The sequence below is a fragment of the Hemiscyllium ocellatum genome, chromosome 7 (assembly GCF_020745735.1).
Source record: "Hemiscyllium ocellatum isolate sHemOce1 chromosome 7, sHemOce1.pat.X.cur, whole genome shotgun sequence".
Taxonomy (NCBI): Eukaryota; Metazoa; Chordata; class Chondrichthyes; order Orectolobiformes; family Hemiscylliidae; genus Hemiscyllium; species Hemiscyllium ocellatum.
Genome location: NC_083407.1, coordinates 2000001 through 2023591, shown reverse-complemented (window position 1 = coordinate 2023591; position 23591 = coordinate 2000001). Strand labels below are relative to the sequence as shown.

Sequence of the window (23591 nt, the reverse complement as noted above, 5' to 3'; positions counted from 1 at the left end):
GCTCCTCTCTCTCTCCAGTCTTCCCCTCTCTCCCTCAGTCTCTCCTCTCTCTCTCTCTCTCTCTTTCTCTCCAGTCTCCCCCCCCCCCCCCCCCCCCCCCCCCCCCTCTCTCTCTGGTGGAACTGATCCCCCTCTCCCTGAACTAGAATCCGATTTTATGACAGGTGATTTCTCTACGCATTGATCGCTGATGTTTTGATTGAAATTGTCACTAACAAACGGTTAATGTGGTGTCACTTACCCAGTAATCCTGCCACATCATATGCTTTCTTCTGTTCAATGGTTTCAAAATTTAACACTTCGAAATAAACATCGAGCACCAGATAGTTATCTCTGGAAGGAGACCGAGAGATGGAGTGTTAAAGGACAGACTGAAGACCGTTCCCCTTGGGAATTCATAGAACATAGAACATAGAAAGATACAGCGCAGTACAGGCCCTTCGGCCCTCGATGTTGCGCCGACCGAATCCTTCCTAACCTACACTAGCCCAATAACTTCCATATGCCTATCCAATGCCCGCTTAAATGACCATAAAGAGGGAGAGTTCACCACTGCTACTGGCAGGGCATTCCATGAACTCACAACCCGCTGTGTAAAGAATCTACCCCTAACATCTGCCCTATACCTACCTCCCCTTAATTTAAAGCTGTGTCCCCTAGTAACACCTGACTCCATTAGCAGTAAAAGGTTCTCAGTGTCTACCCTATCTAAACCCCTAATCATCTTATACACCTCTATCAAATCTCCCCTAAACCTTCTCTTCTCCAATGAGAACAGCCCCAAGTGCCTCAGCCTTTCCTCATAAGATTTTCCTACCATTCCAGGCAACATCCTGGTAAACCTCCTGTGCACTCATTCCAATGCCTCCACATCCTTCCTATAGTATGGCGACCAAAACTGCACACAATACTCCAGATGAGGCCGCACCAGAGTCTTATACAGTTGCAACATGACCTCAGGACTCCGGAACTCAATTCCTCTACCAATAAAGCCCAGTACACCATATGCCTTCCTCACAGCACTATTTACCTGGGTGGCAACTTTCAGAGATCTGTGTACATGGACACCAAGATCCCTCTGCTCATCCACACTACCAAGTAGCCCTTATTCCCTGTACTCAGTCCCTCTGCCCGTGCCTATGGCCCTCACTGCTCTCCCACCTTGACCCACCTTCACCCACAGAACTCTGTGACCATGATGGTATCACCTCCAAAAAGAGACACATTCACAATGCGAAGAAGAGAGCTCTTTTTCCAGAATGTTCTGTCCCCATTGGAAGAAGAAAATGAAGACTTGGGTTTATAGACTCACAGCGTCATACAGCACAGAAACAGACCCTTCGGCCCAACCCATCCATGCTGACCAGGCTTCCTGGTCCCATTTGCTTGTATTGGCCCACATCCCTCCAAACCGCAGAGGGTGGTGCGTGTATGGAATGAGCTGCCAGGGGAAGTGGTGGAGGCTGGTACAATTATAACATTTAAGAGGCATTTGGATGGGTATATGAATAGGAAGGGTTTGGAGGGATATGGGCCGGGTGCTGGCAGGTGGGACTAGATTGGGTTGGGATATCTGGTCGGTATGGACGTGTTGGACCGAAGGGTCTGTTTCCGTGCTGTACATCTCTATGACTCTATGACCTGTGCAAGTGTCCTTAACAGTATCCGAGAAACATTGGGATTTGGGAGTCAGTATGCATAAATCTCAAAAAGCCAGCAAACATGTTCAGATCTCAGAGGGTTGTGAGTCTTTGAATGTCCTTAACGCAGGGAGCTGTGGGGGGAGAGTCCGCGCGGATATTTAAGGCTGAGAGAGAGAGAGAGAGAGAGAGGGAGAGAGAGAGAGAGAGAGGGAGAGAGAGAGAGAGAGAGAGAGAGAGATTCTTGATGAGTCAGGGTATCAGGGATTATGAGGAGTGGACAGGAAAGTAGATGTGAGGAATGTTGGATCAGTTCTGATCCTATTGAATACAGAACAGGTTCGAGGGGCTGAATGGTCTGCTCCTGCTCCTATTTCTGATTATCTTAATAAGAATCCACTTGTTAACCAATCAGCATTCTTCTTTCATGCATTGTCCTGATGAGCTCAAGACAAAAGAGACCTTGGAGTGCAGGTTCATAGCTCCTTGAAAGTGGAATCACAGGTTGATAGGATAGTGAAGAAGGTGTTTGGTATGCTTTCCTTTATTGGTCAGAGTATTGAGTACAGGAGTTGGGGGGCCATGTTGCGGCTGTACAGGGCATTTGGTTAGGCCGCTGTTGGAATATTGTGTGCAATTCTGGTCTCCTTCCTATCGGAAAGATGTTGTGAAACTTGAAAGGGTTCAGAAAAGATTTACAAGGATGTTGCCAGGGTTGTAGGATTTGAGCTACAGGGAGAGGCTGAACAGGCTGGGGCTGTTTTACCTGGAGCGTCGGAGGCTGAGGGGTGACCTTATAGAGGTTTACAAAATTATGAGGGGCACAGATAGGATAAATAGACAAAGTCTTTTCCCTGGGGTTGGGGAGTCCAGAACTAGAGGGCATAGGTTTAGGGTGAGAGGGGAAAGATATAAAAGAGACCTAAGGAGCAATGTTTTCACACAGAGGGTGGTACGTGTATGGAATGAGCTGCCAGAGGAAGTGGTGGAGGCTGGTACAATTACAGCATTTAAAAGGCATTCAAAGTTTGTGAGAAGATTTGTAGCTCGGGTGCTTGTTGTTGTGGTTCTGTTCGCCGAGCTGGGGGTTTGTGTTGCAAACGTTTCGTCCCTGTCTAGGTGACATCCTCAGTGCTTGGGAGCCTCCTGTGAAGCGCTTCCATGATCTTTCCTCCGGCGTTTGTATGGTTTGTATCTGCCGCTTCCAGTTGTCAGTTCCAGCTGTCCGTTGCAGTGGCCGGTATATTGGGTCCAGGTCGATGTGCTTATTGATTGAATCTGAGGATGAGTGCCATGCCTCTAGGAATTCCCTGGCTGTTCTCTGTTTGGCTTGTCCTATAACAGTAGTGTTGTCCCAGTCGAATTCATGTTGCTTGTCATCTGCGTGTGTGGCTACTAAGGATAGCTGGTCGTGTCGTTCCGAACTGACAGCCAGATTACTGCGACCACTAGGACTCATAGCACACAAACCAACAGCCACTCTCAGACAACAACTCACCAGGACAAAAGACCCAATACCCAGTTTGAGCAAAACCAACGTAGTGTACAAAATCCCATGCAAGGACTGCACAAAACACTACATAGGACAAACAGGAAGACAGCTAACGATCCGCATCCATGAACACCAACTAGCCTCGAAACGACACGACCAGCTATCCTTAGTAGCCACACACGCAGATGACAAACAACATGAGTTCGACTGGGACAACACTACTGTTATAGGACAAGCCAAACAGAGAACAGCCAGGGAATTCCGAGAGGCATGGCACTCATCCACTGATTCTATCAACAAACACATCGACCTGGACCCAATATACCGGCCACTGCAGCGGACAGCAACTGACAACCGGAAGTGGCAGATACAAACCACTACAAATGCTGGAGGAATCAGCACAGAAGCGCTTCACAGGAGGCTCCCAAGCACTGAGGATGTTACCTAGACAGGGGATGAAACATCTGCAACGCAAATTCCTAGCTTGGCGAACAGAACCACAACACTTAAGAGGCATTTGGATGGGTATATGAATAGGAAGGGTTTGGGGGGATATGGGCTGGGTGCTGTCAGGTGGGACTAGATTGGGTCAGGATATCTGGTCAGCATGGACGGGTTGGACCAAAGGGTCTGTTTCCGGGCTGTACATCTCTATGACTGTATGTCAAAAAGCTTTGAAAAAATATACTTTCTCCAGTGAGACACCTGTTGTGTCAAACAACAAACAGTTCATTTTAGACTTTCATTCCCAGGTTTCCCTTTAGAACGTGTGGGTCTGGACCACTCTGTGTTGTACCTGCCTCCCTCCAGCTTGTAGTGAGTGGACAGTAAAGAGGAGCAGAAAGACATACTTAATGTTTCGCTCTGTGGTGTTGAATTTCTTTGCCAGGTATTTAGAGGAGCCCTTGCTCGGCATTTTCACCATGGAGAGTTCCTTATTGTACCTCGTTAGGTGACAAGGTGTCTCACACTTGCAACTTTGGTTTGAGTTTATGATCAGTCCATCTGCAGAAAGAGACAACATCAACAACGCTTTAATCATGACGCAATGTCCCAAACCCAGCCACACAACATAAAGAACACCTAGAGATAAATCCCAACCCGCATTCACCTCCATCACTGAACCAACCCAGCTCTTCAACCCAGCATCATGGAGCCCTGGATAAACTGGGATCAATGGGGATCAGGGGGTCAACTCTCTGCTGGTTGGAGTCACACCTGCTACATAAGAAAATGGTCATGGTCATTGGAGTTCAGTCATATCAGCCCTAGGACATCTCTGCAGGAGTCCCTCAGGGGAGTGTCCTAGACCCAACCATCTTCAGCTGCTTCATCAATGACCTTCCCTCCATCAGAAGGTCAGAAGTGGGGATGGTCCCCGATGATTACACAATGTTCAGCCCCATTCCCCACTCCCCAGGGACTGAAGCAGTCCGTGTTCAAATGGAACAAGATCTGGGACAATATCCAGGTTTGGGCTGACAAGGGGCAAGGAACATTCATGCCACACATTCATGCCAGGCTATGATGATGTTCAACATGAAAAACTTCCTTTGCAGTCAATAGTATCATTAGCACTGAATTCCCCACTTTCACCATCCTGACTTGGAAATGTATCACCATTCCTTCAGTGTCACTGGGTCAGAATCCTGGAATTCCCTCCCTAAGGGCATTGTGGGTCTACCCACAGCACATGGACTGCAGCGGGTCAAGAAGGCAGCTCACCCCCACCTTCTCAAGGGGCAACTAAGGAGACGAAATGAAGCTGGGCCCAGCCAGTGACCCCCATGTCCCATGAGTGAATAGAAAAAAGTACCTGCCCATGGTGCTTTGTACACTCCTCCCTCTCACGATATTGTGTGACAGTGACATTATCTGGTATATAATCCCTTATTGAATGCCTTCAGAAAATCCAACTATGTATCTACTGCCTTTTCCCCTCTTATCTATTTTGCTTGTCACCACCTCAAAGAATTTTAATACATTTGGCAGGTGATAGGACACAGAGAATGGAAATGGTCAGAAATCGAATTTCAGGCCCAGCAGGTTGGGGGGACAGCAATAAACAGATGGACCTGGAAAATCAGGTTGGTAGCAGATTTCAATAAACAAATTTATGGAATGTCTACGAGATGGTTTTTTGAAGCAGTTTGTGGTAGAGCCCAGAACAGGTGATTCTGGATTTGGTGATGTGGAAAGAGACAGACTTGATGAGAGAACTGAAGGTGAAGGAATCCCCAGGGGACAGTGACTATAATGTGAGAGCATTCCCCCTGCAGTTTGTGAGGGAGAGACTGGAATCAGATGTGATGGTATTACAAAGACATGAGGGAGGAGCTGGCCGGAGTTGACTGGAAGGGGAGTCGAGTGGGAAACATGGTGGAACAGCAATGGCAGGAGTTTCCGAGGTAATTTGGGAGGCAGAGTGGAACGTCATCCCAAGGAAGAAGAAATATTCTAAGGGGAGGATGGGGCAGCCATGGCTGACAGGGGAAGTCAGGGACAGCATAAAAACAAAGCATGATACAGACAAAGCTGTGAAGTTGAGTGGGAAAGCAGAGCTTTTAACAAGCAGCAGACGATAACTGAATACGTGGGGAGAAGCTGAAATATGAGTGTCAGCTAACTAGGAAGAAAAAGGAAGTTTGCAGGAATTTATTTTTGAGATATCGAAAAGGTAAGAGTTAAATATCACATAACACCAGGTTAAAAACCAAAGGTAACAGAGAGAGAGGGACAAGAGTGAGCCATGGATGACAGGAGAAATTGTACGACTAGCCAAGAGGAAAAGGGAAGCATACATAAGGTCCAGGCAGCTAAGAACAGAACAGGCCCCGGAAGAATATCGGAAGAGTAGGACAAGTCTTAAACAAGGAATCAAGCGAGCTAAAAGGGGTCATGAAAGAGCTTTAGTGAGCAGCATTAAGGAGAATCCCTAAGCATTTTATTCTTATATAAGAAGCAAGCAGGTAACTAGAGAATGGATTGGTCCACTGAAGGATAACAAAGGAAGGCTGTGTGTCGAACCTGAGAGAATGGGTGAGGTTCTGAATGATTACTTTGAATCAGTGTTCACTGAGGAGAGGGACATGATGAAAATTGAGATTAGAGATAGAAATTTGATTAGTCTGGATCACGGTGACATAAGTAGGGAGGATATGTTGGGAAGGCTAGAGGTTATTAAGGTGGACAAATCCCCAGGACCGGATAGGATCTATCCCAGGTTGCTGAGGGAGGCGAGAGAGGAAATAGCTGGGGGCCTGATAGATATCTTAAATACAGGTGAGGTGCCGGAGGACTGGAGGGTTGATCATGTTGTCCCCCTGTACAAGAAGGATAGTAGGGATACTCTGGGTAACTACAGGCCAGTGAGCCTGATGTTGGTGTTGGGAAAGTTGCTGGAGAAGGTACTGAGGGATAGGATCTATTTATATTTAGAAAAGAATGGCCTTATCAGTGATAGGCAACATGGTTTTGTGCGGGGAAGAGCGTGCCTTACCAACTTAATAGAGAGTTCTTCAAGGAAGTGACCAAGTTGATAGATGAAGGAAGGGCTTTAGATGTCGTATACATGGACTTTAGTAAGGTGTTTGATAAGGTTCCCCATTGTAGACTAATGGAGAAAGTGAAGTCACATGGTGTGCAGGGTGTTCTAGCAGGTGGATAAAGAACTGGTTGAGCAACAGGAGACAGAGAGTAGTAGTTGAAGGGTGTTTCTCAAAATGGAGAAAGGTGCCCCGTGGTGTCCCACAGGGGTCAGTGCTGGGGCCACTGTTGTTTGTGATATACATAAATGATCTGGAAGAGGGCACTGTTGGTATGATCAGCAAGTTTGCAGATGACACGAAGATCGGTGGAGTCGCAGAAAGCATAAGGGACTGTCAGAGAATACAGGAGGGTATAGAGAGACTGGAGAGTTGGGCGGAAAAGTGGCAGATGGAGTTCAATCCAGACAAATGTGAGGTGATGCATTTAGGCAAGACTAATTCTAGAGCGAATTATACAATGAATGGAAGAGCCCTGGGAAAAGTTGTTGGGCAGAGAGATCTGGGAGTGCAGGTCCATTGTTCCCTGAAGGTTGCTGCACAGGTGGATAGAGTGGTCAAGAAGGCATATAGTATGTTAGCCTTCATTGGACATGGTATTGAGTATAAGAGCTGGCAGGTCATGTTAACATTGTACAAGACATTGGTTCGACCGCATTTAGAATACTGTGTACAGTTCTGGGCGCCACATTACCAAAAGGATGTGGACGCTTTGGAGAGGGTGTAGAGGAGGTTTACGAGGATGTTGCCTGGTATGGAAGGTGCTAGCTATGAAGAGAGGCTGAGTAGGTTAGGTTTGTTTTTATTAGAAGAAAGATTGAGGGGGGACCTGATTGATGTTGAAAACCTCATGAAGGGTATAGACAGGGTGGGTAGGGACAAGCTTTTTCCCAGGGTGAAGGATTCAATAACGAGAGGTCACGCTTTCAAGGTGAGAGGTGGAAAGTTTAAGGGGGATACACGCAGCAAGTACTTCACACAGAGGGGGGTGGGTGTCTGGAATGCGTTGCCAGCAGAGGTGGTAGAGGTAGGCACGGTAGATAAATTTAAGATGTGTCTAGACAGATGCATGAGTAGGTGGGGAGCAGAGGGATACAGATGCTTAGGAATTGGGCGACAGGTTTAGACAGTACATTTGAATCGGCTCAGGCTTGGAGGGCCGAAGGGCCTGTTCCTGGGCTGTAAATTTTCTTTGTTCTTTAATGAACATTGGACGGCAGGAAAATTCAGCTACAAAAGTAGTTTTTATCGATTCATGGAATCCCTAAAATGCAGGAAGAGGCCATTTGGCCCACTGAGTCTGAACTGACCCTGTGAAGAGCATCCAACCCAGATTCGGTCCCTATCCTATCCCTGTAACCCTGCATTCCCATGGCTAACCCACCTGGTCTGCACATCCCTGAACACTACGGATAATTTAGCATGGCCATTCCACCCAAACTGCACACCATTTCACTGTGATTTGATTTGATTTGATTTCTTGTTGTCACATGTCCCCAGGTTCAATGAAACCCTTTGTTTTATGAGCAGTACATGCGGATCAGGTAAACAAGGAAATACAGATCATAGGGTACTTAGACAGAGTGAGGCCCACAGGGTTACACTGCACACGTGATGGGCAAAGGAAGGTCAACATGATTTGAAGTTAGAGAGGTCCATTCAGCAGGTGCATTCAGAGTGGCAGGGAAGGAGCTGTTCCTGAACCTGTCGCTGTATGTATGTGGGAGGAAACCGGAGCACCCTGAGCAAACCCACACAGACACGGGGAGAACGTGCAAACTCCACACAGACAGTCACCCGAGGGTGGAATCACACCCTGGTCCCTGGCGCTGTGAGGCAGCAGTGCTAACCACTGTGCCACCGTGCTGCCCCATGGGAATGAGGAAATGGAAGGAGAGCTGAATAGGTAGTTTGCATCAGTTTTCACAGTGGAAGAGACCAACAGCATATCAGAAATTCAAGCGAATCAGGGGACAGAGGTAAGTGTAGTGGCCATGACTAAGGAGAAGGTGCTGGGGAAGCTGAAAGGTCTGAAGGTTGGACCAAATGGACAACACCTCAGAGACTGAAGGAGAGATTGAAGAGGCATTGCTGATCTTTCAGGAATCACTGGGGTCAGGAATGGTCCCAGAGGACTGGAAAATGTCTAAAATAACACTCGGTTTAAGAAGGGAGGGAGGCAGAAGACAGGAAACAAAGCCTGACCCCAGTCATTGGGAAGATCATACAGTTCATTATTAAGGAAGAGATTGCAGAGGAGTTGGAAGGGTATGGAGTAGGGCTGACTCAGCACGGCATCACCGAGGGGAGGGCCTCAGGAACTAATCTGGTAGAATTCTGGGAAGAGATAATGAGCAGGTTAGACCAAGGAGAGCCAATGGCTAAGATCTGTTTGGATTTCCAGAAGGTCTTTGACAAGGTGCCGCACAAGAGGCTGCTAAATAATGTCCTTAACAAGTATGTCCCTGTCAGGCAGGGAGGAAGTGAGAAGGTAAGGGAACTGTGGTTTACAACAGAAATTACATCTCTTGTTAAGTGGGAGAAGGAGGCTTATGTGACATTGAGATGAGATGGTTCAGATGAGGCAATGGAGAGTTACAGATCAGCTCGGAAGGATTTAAAGAGATAGTTAAGAAGAGCAAAGAGAGGACATGAGCAATCTTTAGCAAATAGAATAAAGGAGAATCCTAAAGCTTTCTATAGGTATGTGAGGAATAAAAGGATGATTAGGGTAGGAATAGGGCCAGTCAAAGACAGAAGTGGGAAGTTGAGTGTGGACCCTGTAGAGATTGGGGAGGTGTTAAATGAGCATTTCTCATCTGTCTTCACTGAGGGAAAGGAGAATAGTAGGACAAAGTGAGGGCTGCAGATTCTGGGGATCAGAGCTGGAAGTGTGTTGCTCGAAAAGCGCAGCAGGTCAGGCAGCATCCAAGGAACAGGAGAATCGACGTTTCGGGCATAAGACCATCATCAGGAATGAGGCTTGTGGATCGGAGGTGTGAGGGGTGTGAGGGGGTGGGGGAGGGGGGGTGAGGGATGTGAGTGAGTGAGGGGTGTGAGGGTGCGGGTCTGAGGGTGAGGGGGTGAGGCTGGTGAGGGAGTGAGGGGGTGAGGGTGAAAGGCTGAGGGTTGGGAGGAAGCTAAGTCAGATGGTGCTGGGGCAATGAAGGGGGGCGCTCTGAGTCACAGGGAGACAGGTGTTGGGGTCTAGTCAGGGCGGGTCGGGGGTGGGGGAGTGAGAATGAGATTATTTGTCAATGAGGAGGGTCAGAGGAGGGAGGGCAGTGTTAATGTTGGGGGGAGGGTGGTGAGAGTTTGAGGGGGGAGTGATTGAGGGCTCTCTCTCTCTCTCTCTGTCCCTGAGCTGACCACCTGGACACTGTATCCTGGCCTGGCCTGTTGCTGCGTGGGGAACACTCTCGAGGAGAGAGGATAGAGAGAGAGAGAGATAGAGAGAGAGAGAGAGAGAGAGAGAGACGGGACAAGTCTGTCAGGCTGTGGGGATTGATTGAATTCTCCCTCAGAGTGGTAGCATGGCCCTGCTGGGCTGAATGGCCTCTCGTTGTTGATCCGATGAGTCAGTGCTAGTTCAGTTTGAAGTCACTTACCCAGGATCCTGTCAGCACACTCCATGTACTGCTCCGGGTTACAGACTGCCTCAGTACCTGCAGCAGTGATACAAACACAAACCCAGCTAACTCAGGCAAAACACATCCCCTCACCATTCCCCACCGTCAGAGATCTCCGCTTCCTGCTCCCTCACTGACTGTGCACAGCTCAGAGGAACTCGCAGCTTTCTCACAGACACCCTCCCTTCACACGGAGCACCCCTACAGCACGGAGACAGGCCATTTGCCCCAAAATGCCCCATCCACTCTAACCCCATTTCCCTGCACTTGACCCATATCCTTCTAATCCTTTCCTATCCCTGTATTGGTTACCACCCAGGTTGACAGGGTTGTTAAGAAGGCATACAGTGTGTTAGCTTTTATTAATAGAGGGATCGAGATTCAGAACCATGAGATTATGCTGCAGCTGTACAAAACTCTGGTGCGGCCGCACTTGGAGTATTGTGTACAGTTCTGGTCACCACATTATAGGAAGGATGTGGAAGCTTTGGAAAGGGTGCAGAGGAGATTTACTGGGATGTTGTCTGGTATGGAGGAAAGGTCTTACGGGGAAAGGCTGAGGGAACTGAGGCTGTTTTCGTTAGAGAAAAGAAGGTTGAGAGGTAATAGACTTAATAGAGACATATAAGATAATCAGAGGGTTAGATAGGGTGGGCAGGGAGAGCGTTTTTCCAAGTATGGGGACGGCGAGCACGAGGGGGGCATAGCTTTAAATTGAGGAGAGATCGATATAGGACAGATGTCAGAGGTAGTTTCTTTACTCAGAGAGTAGGAGGGTCATGGAATGCTTTGCCTGAAACAGTAATAGATTTGCCAAGTTTAACTACATTTAAGTTGTCATTGGGCAAGCATATGGACGTACATGGAATAGTGTAGGTGGGATGGGCTTCAGATTAGTATGACAGGGCGGTGCAACATCGAGGGCCGAAGGGCCTGTACTGCACTGTAATGTTCTATGTTCTATAGGTTCTATTTGTCCAAATGCCTTTTAAATGTTGTTAATGTACCCGCGTCAACTACTTCCGCTGGCAGCTCATTCCAGATGCGCACCACCCTCTGTGTGAAAATGTTGCCTTTTATTCTTTCCCCCCTAACCTTAAACTGATACCCTCTAGTCCTCGATTCCCCAACCCTGGGGAAAAAGACTGAGTGCATCCACCCTATCCAGGCCTCTCATGATCTTATACACTTCAATAAGATTCCCCCCTCAATCCCCTAAATGCTAGAGAAAAAAGTCCTCGCTTGTCCACCCTCTCCCTATAACTCAGACCATTGAGTCCAGGTAACATCCTTGTAAATTTCCTCAGCACTCTTTCCAGTTTAATAACACCCTTCCTGTAGCAAGGTGACCAAAACTGAACACAATCCTCCAAGTGTGGCCTCACCAATGTCCTGTATAACTGCAGCATAACTTCCCAACTCCTACACTCAATGCCCTGACTGATGAAGGCCAGTGTGTCAAAAGCCTTCCTCACTGCCCTGTCCACCTGGGACTCATCCCAGCCCAACACACCCTCCTAATCCAAAACACCCTGACCCTAAATACCCCAGCCCTAAATACCTCCTGACCTAAATCACGCCAGATCCTAAATGCCCCGACCCTAAATATCCTTGACCCTAATCAGCTCCTGACCCAAAACACCCTCAACTCTAAACAACTCCTGACCCTAAATACCCCCTGACCCAAAATACCCCTGACCCGAAATACTCTGTGATACTAAATATCCTGGACCCTAAATAACTCTGACCCTAAATACCCCTTGACACTAAATATCCACAACCCTAAATAACTCCAACCCTAAAAAACCCCTGATCCTAATAACCCCCTGTCCCTAAGAGGAGGTGATGGCCTTGTGGGTATGATCACTGCACTGTTAATCCAGAGCTCCAACTCACTCTCTGGGATCAATCCCACTGCGGCAGCTGGTGGAATGTGAATCCAATAAAAATCTGTCACTGAGGCCTTAATCCTGGCCACGAATCCATTGGTGATTATCAGAAATATCCCATCTGGGTCACAAATGTTCATTCAGGAAGGACCCTGCTATCCTGACCTGGTCTGGCCTACACGTGACTCCAGACCCACAATGACGTGGTTGACTCTTAACTGCCCTCTGGGCAATTAGGGATGGGTAATAAATGCCCAGCCACCCCTCCATCAAATAAACCTCCTCCCTCCCTGAGTATCTCTTCGCTATCCACTCATTGAGCAAGCTGGCACCACCGCGGTGCTGTCCCCCTGTCCCCTGACTGGGGTATATACCCACCTGGCATGTGCACCATGCGGCAGTGACACTCCCTCAGGACAGCTTCCTTCTCACACTGGATCCGACACGCAGTCAGGCTGTAATCCTGATAGCCAGGGAGATCCGCCGTCAGGTCAGAGCGACATTCACCCCAGGGTGGGGGCAGGTAGGTCAGCTACAGACACACCCACACAGACAGCACCGGGTCAGATACAGAGTAAAGCTCCCTCTACACTGTCACCCATCAAACACTCCCAGGACAGGGACAGCACGGGGTTGGATACAGAGTAAAGCTCCCTCTACACTGTCCCCCATCAAACACTCCCAGGGACAGGAACAGCACGGGGTTAGATACAGAGTAAAGCTCCCTCTACACTGTCCCCCAACCAAACACTCCCAGGACAGGGACAGCACGGGTCAGATACAGAGTAAAGCTCCCTCTACACTGTCCCCATCAAACACTCCCAGGACAGGGACAGCATGGGGTTAGATACAGAGTAAAGCTCCCTCTACACTGTCCCCATCAAACACTCCCAGGACAGGGACAGCACGGGGTTAGATACAGAGTAAAGCTCCCTCTACACTGTCCCCCATCAAACACTCCCAGGACAGGGACAGCATGGGGTTAGATACAGAGTAAAGCTCCCTCTACACTGTCGGTTGTTGCACAATGTTTCGAGAACAGTTGGAATGAAGATTGAAAGGCATTCCCAGGAAACAATCCGGCGATTAGAAATTCCGGAAGGCTGATTGGTGAACTATAGCTGTGGCTGGGGAACTCTGGGAGAAAGTCTAAGAGGACAGAACAGAGAATCACGGATAGTATTCCCATTTTTGGGAAGGATCAAGGACACAGATTTCGTGGGAAAGTGACAGGAGGAACGTTTCTCCCTTGGTGGGTAAGGTCTGGGATCCCCCTGTCTGAGAGTGTGGCCACACTCGCGGATGGGAAACCGAAAGAGATGGTGAATTAAAAAAGCTCAAACTGCAGGGTTAGAGCGCAAAGGTGGGACAATATCACCGAGTCAATGCTTGACACCATGAGCCAGCACAGAGATAGTGGGCCGACTGGCCTCAGCACTGTGACCATTCCATGATAATATTAGAAATACCCTTTGTTCCTGACAGGAGACAAAGGTTTGGAATCCAGGGGGCACTCCAAATCCCAGCTGATGGATGTACGGAGGTTCACTCGGACTGTGGATCTGAACCCGGATTCCCGCCTCGAAGGAAGTCTCATCTGAAACAGACACAACAACAACATCAGGCCCTGGAACTCTCCCCAAACCAACGGGGTACGCTCCCCCACACACTGACTCTCACTGGGGTACACACCCACACACACTGACTCTCACTGGGGTACACTCCCACACACACTGACACTCACTGGGGTACACTCCCTCACACACTGACTCTCACTGGGATACACTCCCACACACACTGACTCTCACTGGGGTACACTCCCTCACACACTGACTCTCACTGGGGTACACTCCCCCACACACTGACTCTCACTGGGGTACACACCCACACACACTGACTCTCACTGGGGTACACTCCCCCACACACTGACTCTCACTGGGGTACACACCCACACACACTGACTCTCACTGGGGTACACTCCCTCACACACTGACTCTCACTGGGGTACACTCCCACACACACTGACTCTCACTGGGATACACTCCCACACACACTGACTCTCACTGGGGTACACTCCCACACACACTGACTCTCACTGGGGTACACTCCCACACACACTGACTCTCACTGGGGTACACTCCCTCACACACTGACTCTCACTGGGGTACACCCCCACACACTGACTCTCACTGGGATACACTCCCCCACACACTGACTCTCACTGGGGTACACACCCACACACACTGACTCTCACTGGGGTACAGTCCCACACACACTGACTCTCACTGGGGTACAGTCCCACACACACTGGCTCTCACTGGGGTACACTCCCACACACACTGACTCTCACTGGGGTACACTCCCACACACACTGACCCTCACTGGGGTACACTCCCCCACACACTGACCCTCACTGGGGTACACTCCCTCACACACTGACTCTCACTGGGGTACACTCCCACACACACTGACCCTCACTGGGGTACAGTCCCACACACACTGACTCTCACTGGGGTACACTCCCACACACACTGACCCTCACTGGGGTACACTCCCTCACACACTGACTCTCACTGGGGTACACTCCCACACACACTGAACCTCACTGGGGTACACTCCCTCACACACTGACTCTCACTGGGGTACACTCCCACACACACTGACCCTCACTGGGGTACAGTCCCACACACACTGACTCTCACTGGGGTACACTCCCACACACACTGACTCTCACTGGGGGTGACTTGTTCAGACATTTTTTTCGTTCTGCCCGTTCTCTGGGATTCTTTCTATCAGTTTTCGGTTCGGCGCGGTTTGTGATTTACTTTGAATGTGGCTGTATTCGATCATGTATCCCCATGTGTTTCTGCCCCATTCTCTGATCCTCATTGGACGATCTACACTTGCCACCCATTACCTGGAACTACATTGTCACCTGATACCCCCCCGTCCCAGTCCCTGTCTGTGTGGGTTGTGTGGTGGGTCTGTTCTGCCCATGTCTGAGCCCCTCTATTGCCGTCAGGGTGTCTTTCTGTCAGTCCCTGGGCTATGGTGAGACTCTCTGGTTTGCTGTTACTTCCTGTCCTGAGTGTGAAAGGTTTCAATTGAATGCATTGGGGTGTGAGGGCGCTGCTCTCCCAGCCTCAGTCTGCTCTCCCTGAGCACTCCACTCCCCCACCCCTGGCAAAGGGGAGCTCCCTCGAACCCTGCAATAACGTCCTGGTGAATGGATCGGGCCCAGACTCAGAGTCACCTACCCGTCTCCTGCCAAATGGGCAGGTATTCGTCCTGTTGGATGTCCAGCATGATTTCCAGGCCGTTCCCCATGCCTCCTTGTTTCATTTTCCTGACATTCGTCTTGTTTGCGTTGAAGGTATAACACTTTCCGTATCTGGTGTACACCTGGAGGGAGAAGGCACAGGTTAGTGGGCCAAGGTCTTAGCCAGCTCCCTCAAGGATCCTGTCATGAGATCAGGTCTGCTGCAGGTGGGTCAACAGCTTCTGAACCCGAACCCAAGCCAACCCCAGGAGACAGGGTCAGGGGGAGGTGGGGGTCCGGAACTGGATCCTGGCTCAGTCTGTCTGCAGCTCCAGAGCAGGGACACTGCTGTTTGTCTACAGGCTCAGCACCTGTTCCCACAGTGAAGGTACCATTAACCCCTTCCTCCACATCCTGCTCAACATTAAAACTGGGAAAGGAAGGACTTGCATCTCCCAGATGGAGTGACGGCCTGAAATTACCGATCCCGGAGAATGTGGAGGCTAGATCACTGAGAGATTTTAAAGAGAGAGTTGTTTCGTTTTGAGAGACTGAGGAACTAACACAAAAGAGGAGTTGAAGCCCAGGGCAGATGATGGGAAGTGAGCGTGGGTTTGGAAGGTGCTGACTGAGGATCTTTGGTGAATTTCTGCAGTTCTCCAGACCAGGCAACATCCTGGTAAATCTCCTCTGCACCTTTTCCAATGCTTCCAGATCCTTGCTGTCATGGGGCGACCAGAACTGTACACAATATTCCAAGTGTGGCCACACCAGCGTTTTGTATAGTTGCAGCATGACATTGTGGTTCTGGAACTCAATCCCTCTACCAATGAAACCTAACACACCGTATGCCGCCTTAACAGCACTACCCACCTGGGAGGCAACTTTCAGGGATCTATGTACATGGACACCAAGATCCCTCTGCACATCTACACTACCGAGAGTCTTTCCATCGACCCAGTACTCTGCCTTCCTGTTATTCTTCCCAATGTGCATCACCTCACATTTAGCTGCATTGAACTCCATTTGCCACGTCTCAGACCAATTCTGCAGTTTATCCAAGTCCCCCTGCAACCTGAAATTTTTTTCCACACTGTCCACTACTCCACCGACTTTAGTGTCGTCTGCAAATTTACTAATCCATCCACCTATGCCTGTGTCCAAGTCATTTATAAAAATGACAAACAGCAATGGTCCCAAATCAGATCCTTGTGACACACCCACTAGTAACCAGACTCCAGGCTGAATATTTTCCATTAACCACCACTCGCTGCCTTCTTTCAGAGTCAAGAGGGTGTTGCTGGAAAAGCACAGCAGGTCAAGCAGCATAAACAGTGATTCCTGATGAAGGGCTTATGCCCGAAACATCGATTCTCCTCCTCAGATGCTGCCTGACCTGCTGTGCTTTTCCAGCACCACATTCTTGACTCTAATCTCCAGCATCTGCAGCCCTCACTTTCAATTATTGTCAATTGTCAGAAAAACCCATCTGATTCACTAATGCCCTTTCGGGAGGGAAACTGCCATCCTTGCCTGGTCTGGCCGACACGTCATGATTATACAACCTAAAACAAGTGGAGTTTGGAACAGACAGACAAACAGACATTCTCCCCCAGAGCATTTAGTTCAGAGACAGGTCTTTACACACACCTATAGAGTCATAGAGAGGTACGGCACCGAATTAGACCCTTCGGTCCAACCCGTCCATGCTGACCAGATATCCCAACCCAATCTAGTCCCACCTGCCAGCACCTGGCCCATATCCCTCCAAACCCTTCCTATTCATATACCCATCCAAATGCCTCTTAAATGCTGCAATTGTACCCCCCTCCACCACTTCCTCTGGCAGCCCGTTCCACACACGCACCACCCTCTGTGTGAAAAAGTTGCCCCTTAGGTCTCTTTTACATCTTTCCCCTCACGCCCTAAACCTATGCCCTCTAGTTCTGGACTCCCCCACCCCAGGGAAAAGACTTTGTTTATTTATCCTATCCATGCCCCTCATGATTTTATAAACCTCTATAAGGTCACCCCTCAGCCTCCGATGCTCCAGGGAAAACAGCCCCAGCCTGTTCAGCCTCTCCCTGTAGCTCAAATCCTCCAACCCTGGCAACATCCTTGTAAATCTTTTCTGAACCCTTTCAAGTTTCACAACATCTTTCCGATAGGAAGGAGACCAGAATTGCTCGCAATATTCCAACAGTGGCCTAACCAATGTCCCGTACAGCCGCAACATGACCTCCCAACTCCTGTACTCAATACTCTGACCAATAAAGGAAAGCATACCAAACACCTTCTTCACTATCCTATCTACCTGCGACTCCACTTTCAATGAGCTATGAACCTGCACTCCAAGGTCTCTTTGTTCAGCAACACTCCCTAGGACCTTACCATTAAGTGTATAAATCCTGTTAAGATTTGCTTTCCCAAAATGCAGCACCTCACATTTATCTGAATTAAACTCTATCTGCCACTTCTCAGCCCATTGGCCCATCTGACCAAGATCCTGTTGTAATCTGAGGTAACCCTCTTCGCTGTCCACTACACCCTCCAATTTTGGTGTCATCTGCAAACTTACTAACTGTACCTCTTATGCTCGCATCCAAATCATTTATGTAAATGACAAAAAGTAGAGGGCCCAGTACCGATCCTTGTGGCACTCCACTGGTCACAGGCCTCCAGTCTGAAAAACAACCCTCCACCACCGCCCTCTGTCTTCTGCCTTTGAGCCAGTTCTGTATCCAAATGGCTAGTTCTCCCTGTATTCCATGAGATCTAACCTTGCTAATCAGTCTCCCATGGGGAACCTTGTCGAACGCCTTACTGAAGTCTATATAGATCACATCTACCGCTCTGTCCTCATCAATCTTCTTTGCTACTTCTTCAAACATCTCAATAAAGTTTGTGAGACATGATTTCCCACACACAAAGCCATGGTGACTATCCCTCATCAATCCTTGCCTTTCCAAATACGTGTACGTCCTTTTCTGAACCCTCTCAAGTTTCCCCGACATCCTTCCTGTAGCAGGAAGATCAAAATGGAACACAGTATTCAAGAGGTGACCCCAGACCCACAGCATTGTGCCTTTGGGGGTAATTAGGGACAATCAATAGTGATACCCTCGTCCTGTGAAGGAATTAAAAATGCTTACTGCTCTTGAGCTGTTTGTGAAGATTTGCTGCCCTCACGTGTTGAATGTAGGAACTGCTTTAGTTTCCCCCAATATGAAAGACAGCAGCCTTGGCCATTACAATTTTACTGAGTCTCTGGGTTTTATTACTTTGAGTAAGAAATATTAACAGCTGAAGGAATTCCGTCAGTCACAGCGAGACATTCACCTCGGACAATGACCCTGACAGGACGAGCAGTTTAGATATTGTGGGAGATGGGGATCCCAAGGGCAAACTATATGTTATCAACCCTACATCAAACATATATATATATATTATATATATACACACAACGTGACAAACTAAATGAAAGGATTTTAAAAGGAGCAAGCAGAGAAAGAGAACTTGTAAATATTGGGTGCAGTTCAAAAGGGGTTCCCTGGATTGATGGAAAGTAGGGGCTGGAGTGCGGCTGAGCACCATGGGACAGGGAACCATTCAGGAGCTGGGGAGGGGGTGGGGAGAGAAATGTAGTTGTAATCGGGGAGCGTATAGTCAGGGGAATAGACACTGTTCTCCCTGGGCTGGATTGAGAGTCCCGAAGGCCGGGTTACCTGCCTGGTGCCCGGGATCAGGATATCCCATCCGGGCTGCAGAGGAACTTGGAGTGGGAGGAGAAAGATCCAATTGTTGTGGTCCATGTCAGTGCCAATGATATCATAGAAAGAAGAAATGAGGGAGTATGAGCAGCTAAGGACTAAATTAAAAAGCAGGAACAAAAAGGTAATAATCTGTGGGTCATTATCTGAGCCACGAGCAAGTTGGCACAGGGTCAATAAGATTCAAGAGGTAAACATGTGTCTCAAGGATTGATAAGGGAGAAACAGTTTCAGACTCGCGGAGGATTGGCTCCAGCCCTGGGGGAGGAAGGAGCTGCCCCAACGGGTGTGTCCCACCTGAACCATACTGGGACCAGAGACCTGGAGATCTGTATAACGAGGATCCAGCTTTAAACTGAGCAGTGGGGGGGGGGGGTCAGTTTCACTGGAAATTATGGAAAACGTTAAAGGTGGGTAGTGCTTAGCAGAGGTTACTCAGGGTCTTGTATTTTACGACTCACTGTGTAAGGAATAAGGTGAGTGAGCTTGTAACACAGATTGATATTGTTGTGTTCGATGCTGTGGGTGTCATGGAGACATGGCTGCAAAGGGGTTCAGTGCTGGGAACTAAATGTCCAAGGGATACGCAGCTTATCGAAAGGACAGGCAGATGGGCAGAGGGGGAGGAGGGGCCTTGTTAGTGAGAAATGAAATTAAATCGATAGCAGGAAGTGATATAGAGTCAGAAAGTGTAGAATCTGTAATTATAGAGCTGAGGAACTGCAAAGGGATAAAGACTATGGTGGGAGTAATGTCCAGGCCTCCAAGCAGTGAGGTCACTGTGTCACACAGCATGGAAACAGACCCTGTCATCCTTTTATTCACAAAGGGCCAGAGGCAGAAATCAGGAAACATTATGGCTGGTTAGTTCACCATCTGAAGGAGGAATGTCTGAGGCTGGTATTAAAGATGTTATCACAGGACAAGGTAATCAGGCAGAGTGAACATGGTCCTGACAAAGGGGAATTATGTTGAATTAATTTCTCAGAGTTCTTTGAGGAGGCAACTTGTAGAGAGAGGGGAACCAGTAGATGTAGTGTATGTAGATTTCCAGAAAGTGTTTGACAAGGGACCACCTCGGAATTTGTGGGGAACGCTTCCTCTGCTACATGTATTCCAGTGCACGGGGTTTCTGACATCATGAACAATAATTTCCAAAACTAGGGTCCACAGGGAAGGGGCAGATTGTGAGAATGAGGGCCAGACCATTCAGGAGAGAAGTTTGGAAGCTCTTCTACACACACACAGGGCGGGAGAGGAACTCTCATCCACAAACAGCCATGGGCACTGGACAGTTGTTAAGTTTTAAATCTGAGGTTGATAATTTTATGCTAAACAAAGGTATTAAGGACCATAGGCAGGTATGTGGAGTCAGCCATGATGTGATTGAATGGTGGAACAAGCTCAAGGGGCTGAATGGCCTCCTCCTGTTGCTATGAGATCAGACAGTGCATTGTCATGTTGAACAGTAACCACGGGTTACTGCGTAGATTAGAAGGAACACTGCTCTTCAAGGGGGATTCATGGCCAGTGATGATAAGGGGAAGCATTATCATTCCAGATTCAGATTCGACCTATGGGAGTGTCAGGATTATTTGGGACAACTGCTGATCTGGCTCCATCACATTCACAGCTTGATATTGTTGTGGGGGTGTTATAGTCCATCTCCCACATTCACTACATGTCAGTTTTGGGTAATTTAAACAGATTGTTCATGTTCTATGGATTGTATTGATACAGGAATATTTCTTGCTGTTTGTTTAAGACGGTCTGACATTGTAGCAAACTGCACCCCAGCATCTGTCCACCCAGCCAGAGAATGGCCAACCCACCACCCTCTGTTAAACCTGTAGAAACAGTTTGGTATATTCCCAGACCAACACCCTCCAATCATTTGATACCATCAAGTGTGGAATTCGACTCTGCAATTGCTGTCAGTGAGACTGTTAAACATAGAGCTGGCCGATGGTAATGGGGTGGGAGAAAGTGAGGACTGCAGATACTGGGGATCAGAGCTGAAAATGTGTTGCTGGAAAAGCGCAGCAGGTCAGGCAGCATCCAAGGAGCAGGAGAATCGACGTTTCGGGCATTCCTGAAGAAGGGCTCATGCCCGAAACGTCGAATTTCCTGTTCCTTGGATGCTGCCTGACCTGCTGTGCTTTTCCAGCGACACGTTCTCAGCTCTGATGGTAATGGGATGATGAGCAGGTGCTGGTGAGCTGCATTGGAGGAGCCTCAAAGGGCAATTTAACAACGCTGCAGTTAGAAAGAACTAATTGCCGATTAGATGGTCATTAGCGGGTGATAATAAATGATGAGTCGGTGAGGTTTAATAGCAGTGGGAAACCAGGATTATTAAACATGTGGTGACTCTGTGCTCCCCGTTTAGAAACTTAATGAAACAGCAAGTCACTGGGGTCACATTTAGAACATAGAACATAGCACATAGAACAGTACAGCACAGAACAGGCCCTTCAGCCCACGATGTTGTGCCGACCACTGATCCCCATGTATGCATCCTCAAATTTCTGTGACCATGTGCATGTCCAGCAGTCTCTTAAATATCCACAATGACCTCGCCTCCACAACTGCTGCTGGCAACGCATTCCATGCTCTCACAACTCTCTGTGTAAAGAACCCGCCTCTGACATCCCCTCTATACTTTCCTCCAATCAGCTTAAAACTATGACCCCTCGTGTTAGCCATTCCTGCCCTGGGAAATAGTCTCTGGCTATCGACTCTATCTATGCCTCTCATTATCTTGTATACCTCAATTAGGTCCCCTCTCCTCCTCATTTTCTCCAATGAAAAATGTCCGAGCTCAGTCAACCTCTCCTCATAAGATAAGCCTCCAGTCCAGGCAGCATCCTGGTAAACCTCCTCTGAACCCTCTCCAAAGCATCCACATCTTTCCTATAATAGGGCGACCAGAACTGGACGCAGTATTCCAAGTGCGGTCTAACCAAAGTTTTATAGAGCTGCAACAAGATCTCACGACTCTTAAACTCAATCCCCCTGTTAATGAAAGCCAAAACACCATATGCTTTCTTAACAACCCTGTCCACTTGGGTGGCCATTTTAAGGGGTCTATGTACCTGCACACCAAGATCCCTCTGTTCCTCCACACTGCCAAGAATCCTATCCTTAATCCTGTACTCAGCTTTCAAATTCGATCTTCCAAAATGCATCACCTCGCATTTATCCAGGTTGAACTCCATCTGCCACCTCTCAGCCCATCTCTGCATCTTGTCAATGTCACGCTGCAGCCTACAACAGCCCTCTATACTGTCAGCGACACCTCCAACCTTTGTGTCATCTACAAACTTGCTGACCCATCCTTCAATCCCCTCATCCAAGTCATTAATAAAAATTACAAACAGTAGAGGCCCAAGGACAGAGCCCTGTGGAACACCACTCACCACTGACTTCCAGGGAGAATATTTTCCTTCTACTACCACTCGCTGTCTTCTGTTGGCCAGCCAATTCTGTATCCAGACAGCTATGTTCCCCTGTATCCCATTCCTCCTGACCTTCTGAATGAGCCTACCATGGGGAACCTTATCAAATGCCTTGCTGAAGTCCATATACACCACATCCACAGCTCGACCCTCATCAACTTTTCTAGTCACATCCTCAAAGAACTCGATAAAGTTTGTGAGTCATGACCTGCCCCTCACAAAGCCGTGTTGACTGCATTTAATCAAGCCATGCTCTTCCAGATGCATAAATCCTATCCCTCAGAATCCTTTCTAACACCTTGCAGACGACAGACGTGAGACTGACTGGTCAGTAATTGCCGGGGATTTCCCTATTTCCTTTCTTGAAGAGAGGAATTACATTTGCCTCCCTCCAGTCCTCAGATACAACTCCAGTGGAGAGCGAGGATGCAAAGATCTTCGCAAGTGGTGAAGCAATCACATTTCTCGCTTCCCAAAGCAGCCGAGGACAAATCTGGTCCGGGCCTGGCGACTTGTCAATCTTAATGTTTGACAAAATTTTCGGCAAATCAGCTTCCTCTATCTCTATCCATTTCAACAAGCATTTCCTGCTTGTTTGATCCAACCTCCATCAGAGCGGTCCCCTGGTCATGATGGGCATAACATCCCCCTCTGTGTGTCCCACTGTGCCCCTGAGCAGCAACACCACACCCTGGGATGAGAAACAATCCCACTTCCAGCATCGCCCTCTCTCTCGCCCTCTCGCCCTCTCTGCTACAGTCTCTCTCTCGGTGTTGTGCAGTTAGAGTGAGTCCAGTGTTGGTTGTTATTCTCACTCAGTGTAAAACACTACAGAAAGACAGTGGGGATCCAGGGCACTGCCTGTTCTCGTTGTGTCTCTTTGGCTCAGTCAAATCAAACTGTTAATCC

General features: G+C 48.5%; 1 protein-coding gene across 1 annotated transcript in view; it reads right to left on the bottom strand.

Annotated features, from left to right (window-relative positions):
- The window catches only part of asic4a (acid-sensing (proton-gated) ion channel family member 4a), a 168293-nt gene that overhangs the window by 4855 nt on the left and 139847 nt on the right, over window positions 1-23591 (bottom strand). Inside the window, exons 2-7 of the mRNA XM_060827711.1 lie at window positions 15453-15597; window positions 13665-13792; window positions 12574-12727; window positions 10286-10342; window positions 3984-4137; window positions 242-333 (exon numbers count right to left, since the gene is read on the bottom strand). Of these exons, the coding sequence (XP_060683694.1) occupies window positions 242-333; window positions 3984-4137; window positions 10286-10342; window positions 12574-12727; window positions 13665-13792; window positions 15453-15597 (730 nt within the window). The remainder of the gene's footprint in view (window positions 1-241; window positions 334-3983; window positions 4138-10285; window positions 10343-12573; window positions 12728-13664; window positions 13793-15452; window positions 15598-23591) is intronic.